The following is a 4,691-nucleotide window of genomic DNA, read 5'->3' as shown; positions in this document are numbered from 1 at the left end:
TGGTCTGCTTCAAACATTCCGTTGTCTGCTCATATCAGTATGTACAACAACTGGAACTGCTTATCAAAGTTCGATAATTTGTCTTGTTTCTCGTGAGATGTTGCACTTTAAACAATGGCGTGCTAAACTCCTCAACCCTACGAAACGTAATATATCACGTAAGATAATGATTTAAACACGGTGAAGATTGATGCAACTCATTTATCGAAGAAAATACTAATTGACGGTGAAACGTTCCCAGTTTCCGCATTATAGTCTGAATGACATAGTTATATCTCTATGAATTATATACCGTGCTCATTATGATAGTCTGGCCAGAGTTGAGTGTTGAAGTTTATAGTTTCATGTTTGTGTGTTCAGCTGCCAGCCAGTTTCTTTAGAAGTGTGGTTCTCTTCATATTCGACAACCCGAATAAGTTTCCTCTCGGGATTCAATTATACGGGCAAAGTGCTATGGAACACCGGGAAAACAGCGATTCCCAACGCAGTGATCAAGAAAATGTAGCCAAAGATGAGCATAATAGCTGGAGCCAAGAAAATATCGATCGAGCGATATCTATTTGCCTTGGCGAGGAACGACTATACGAGTATAGTATCAACGAGCAGAAAGCGAGGAACGCGGCTACAATGGAACAAACAGTGCAGACTACCGCCCTCAATCCTCCGCAAACTCAGTCTCGTGTCCAAACAAGTGCCGGAGTTTCCCGAGAAAGACATACACAGAGACTGTCTGGGGACGAATTCTTGACGGCTGGTGACGAATACACGACTCCCGAAGACTACTGCTCAAAGGACATTTCAAGGTCCGCTTCTACTCGGACATTTAGTGACCTTGGACATGGACGTGGACACTATGTGAAGGACATTTCAAGGCCCGCTTCTACTCGGACAGTGTGTGATTCTGGACAAGGGCGTGGACACTATGTGGAGGACATTTCAAGGTCCGCTTCTACTCGGACAGTTTGTGATTCTACACAAGGACGTGGACACTATGTGAAGGCAGTATGTATTGTCTATAACGATGTTCCAAACACATGCAACTCAATTCAGTTGAGGGGTTGGGGGGGGGGGCAGGGGAGATAGTCTTCACACAGCAGTCATAACACCTAGAGTGTGTGTTATAACAAAATAGGAAGAGGGTTTGATCCTCACACCCACCTCGCGGATTCCTCGGTGTTATACATCAATTAACTATGGGCGTCAATGAACAAACTGTGAAGAGAACAAGCTGAACGGACCTGGGCACACTTTATGGAAACTGTATAAATCGTTGGAAATATTGTGCACTATCAATGTTAGAAGAATGTGCAATAGTGAAAATGAAGAACGATTCGAACAAGTTTTCGTATGCCACTCAACAGGATCCATCGTTGTAGCAATGGACCATGAAACACATAATATAATTATGTGCTTTTATTGAACAACCAAGATGTGACTCACAGTGACATCAGTGAAGGATACATGTGATAATAAAAATGGTCATCAAAAAACGCACGCTTTCACATTGTGTACAAATGCAGATTCCGACGTTGCGTGGTATAGGCGGAGTAGATACCTCGCCATGCAATTCCGCGACGCCAATGCCATCTGTTCGCACAGTTGGAAGTTTCCCTGGTTTAGGAGTTCCTCCGGAAGCTTCACTCCAAAAAGGACCTGCTCAGGAAGCGATGTAAGTCGGAACTAAATTGCTGATCTGTCAATTGTTCTAATTGCCCTAACTCGACTGTATTCTGAAATATGGAATGTTGTTGTATGTTGCTATAGATATGGTTTTGGGTGTAAGGGTGTTAATTAAGTTTCGTTTATATGGTAGATGTTAGGTCGGTGACGGTTGATTTCCATGTCAATGATGTGTATAATTGTTGAACTTTTTGGCTAAGCATGTGGTTGATTGTCACTCGTGACAAGTACTCGAGTGATCACTCCCAGGTATTTTAGGGCCTGTCTGATTATTGCAGTTTCTTGCTAAAAAATAGGGTTGGAATGTTAATCATGACCCGTACCCATACTGTTGTTCAATCGTGTAAGGTTGGAATACTTGGTATTTTGTACTAGCTAGTCGTATTCAATGGTTTTTCCAATTGCATAACCGTAATGCTTTGCCCCATCTATGTGCGTAGAGTCCGTTAAAATTGAACAACAGCAGTACTATTGTTTACGTTTGTTTCGTTCCACAGCGGTACGCAGATCAGCGATCAGCAGAAGGATCTTTGGACCGATGTTGTATCCAATGATGTTGATATGCTGTGGAGCGAAGACAAAATCAGAGAGTTGAGCATCTACCTCAACGAAGACCAACCTGCTGCACATAATACATGTAGCAGGTACCAATACCAAGATGAACATAGTCTTGCTGCAGAGGTTGTGGCTGATATGGCGGCATGGAATGTCTCCACTGCCAGGGATGCTGCTGCAACAGTGAACCCGTATGATGGGACATCATCAACAAACACGATTATTCTTCGCAACGCCCACGAGGAAGTGAAGAAGGAGGCAACATCGGGTATATCTGGTATGATTAGAGACGGAGGAGACTCATCTTCAACGTGTCTTGGCAATGCTCGTCGAGTACAGCCTGGACAACCGCTGCTGAAACCGCCAAAGATTGCATCTTTAGCCAGAATTCCGTTTGAAGGTGAGGGAATTTCTGAAAACCGAAATAAAGATACGGCTAAGGAAGTGGATGAGAATAGGAGGCAAGTAGGACGGGGACATTATATCCGACATGATCCTGTAGGGTCTCCGGCTGCCACTACGGTTCCAGATCAAGAGACGTGTTCTATGTCTAAAACGTTACTGAAGTGTCGGTATTGCCCGAGAGAGTTTTGTAAGGGAACCGGACTTCGTGAGCATGAGCGTGTTCATACACGAGAGCGAACATTCAAGTGTGATGTATGCAGCAAGTACTTCTCTCATTCAAGTAGTTTACTAGTACACCGACGTATTCATACCGGTGAGAAACCATTCACGTGCAAGGTTTGTCAAGCATCGTTCACGGCATCATCTCCTCTACGTCGACATGAACGTACTCACACAGGTGAAAGGCCTTACTCGTGCGAGACATGTAACGCATCGTTCAAGACATCTTCCGAACTACGTTGCCACACACGTATTCACACAGGGGAGAGGCCTTACAAGTGCGACACATGTGAATCATCATTCAAGCAGTGCTCACATCTTCGGGTTCATGAACGTATTCATACTAGAGATGGACCTTACAGATGCAAGACATGTGGAGCGTCGTTCACGCAGCTATCAACTCTACAGTCTCATGAACGCATGCACACACTGGATCGTTCATAGTGGTGAAAGTCGCGTAGATCGTATCGCAACAGATGAATAAATCGACCTCATCAAGAACGTGAATACTCGAGAAAAAGGTCATTCAGGGAACTCCCAATGTCGTGTCCTCATGCTCGAACGAATACGGAAGACAAAATGCATACATGTATTGCTAAAGCAAGTAGCGCACACATTTATATGAGCGTGCGCTCACATACAGATGTGAAAGCTAGCAGGCCACAATTTAGGTGCATAGTTTACTTGTTGAAAGTGTACACCACACGAACACATTCATAATAATGACGACCAACCGTTGCCTATCTTACTAGGCTTGTGTACATCTCCTTGTTTGCCCTGTAATACAAATTACACCTTTGCCTGTAGCAACATCCCATCTTATGACCATCCTTCTACAAGGAGGACAACTTGTGTTTACATTACAAAAAAGCCTTTGTTTCTAGCTTACGTCTCGTCACCGTCAAATTAGCAGAACTTAACACATCGCTGCACACAGCTATCATACATCGGGTTTTGTGAATGAAGTGATCCACGCAATCGCTTTGTAGAGTTCTTTGTTCATCATAATAATTATGCTCTCCAATTTCGGTCTCGTACAAATCCTTCGAAAACACTTTCGAAAGCTCGCTTTACCACGTGTACTACCTGTTTTTCCCACGAACCGGTTAACGTTCCTATTCAGAGTCCCAACAGTGAGCTATTATTAAAGGGTGCGACAGGTCTAGTCGGCTAAAGAGCGCAGTGTAATGGTGGAGGTGACTCAACATCTTCCAAAGGTGAGCAGTGTGGACACTTTGATCTTCTAGAAGAGAGACCTAAATACTTTCAGCTCTGCAAAACAGCAGGATATTAAGAAGATCAAGTCCCCTCGCATGAAAATTCAGCCCTGACAGTAGATGACAATATCAAAAAGTCCGTACACATTGATTTATTTTATTTAGTTATATTATGGTTGATTAATATGGTAGTAAAGACACACATGGCAATGTTGCGGTAAACACACGCCTGCCCACGCACCTGACCACACACGCTCTCTAGTTATATTATGGTGAAAAAAGGAGGACAGAATTTGTGTGACGAGTTCTGAATAACTGTCCACCAACGTAACCAGATCTTATACAGTCAATGAGCTCGACAAAATGGCACAAAACTGACAAGGAGTGCTAAGACATTGGGCGACCTGACACCTAGCTCCTGCACTTCTCTAAGGCGCACACCGACAACCTTTCAACTTAGAAGCCTCATGCTCGGAAAGGTCCAAGAGGGGAAGGAAAGCGCCACAAAGAAGCATAGCACGAGCTACGCATCATGGCAACAAAGAATGCCGAAAGTTACTGGATGATGATGAAACTAGTGAGATTATTGTACAGACCGGCCTTACCACAACTCGT

At 43.8% G+C, this 4,691-nt stretch overlaps 1 protein-coding gene across 1 annotated transcript; it reads left to right on the top strand.

Moving 5' to 3' along the window:
* The first annotated feature begins 206 nt into the window (after positions 1-206).
* On the top strand, positions 207-3,929 carry LOC135820879 (zinc finger protein 23-like). The gene is made up of 3 exons (XM_065333925.1): positions 207-1,002; positions 1,521-1,669; positions 2,178-3,929. The coding sequence occupies exons 1-3, from the start codon at positions 454-456 to the stop codon at positions 3,301-3,303; spliced, it is 1,824 nt and encodes a 607-aa protein (XP_065189997.1). The 5' UTR covers positions 207-453; the 3' UTR covers positions 3,304-3,929.
* Positions 3,930-4,691: the final 762 nt, after the last annotated feature.

This window comes from Sycon ciliatum, chromosome 7 (genome assembly GCF_964019385.1).
Source record: "Sycon ciliatum chromosome 7, ocSycCili1.1, whole genome shotgun sequence".
Lineage (NCBI taxonomy): Eukaryota > Metazoa > Porifera > Calcarea > Leucosolenida > Sycettidae > Sycon > Sycon ciliatum.
The sequence above is the reverse complement of the archived record's forward strand: the minus strand, read 5'-3'. Positions and strand labels throughout refer to the sequence as shown.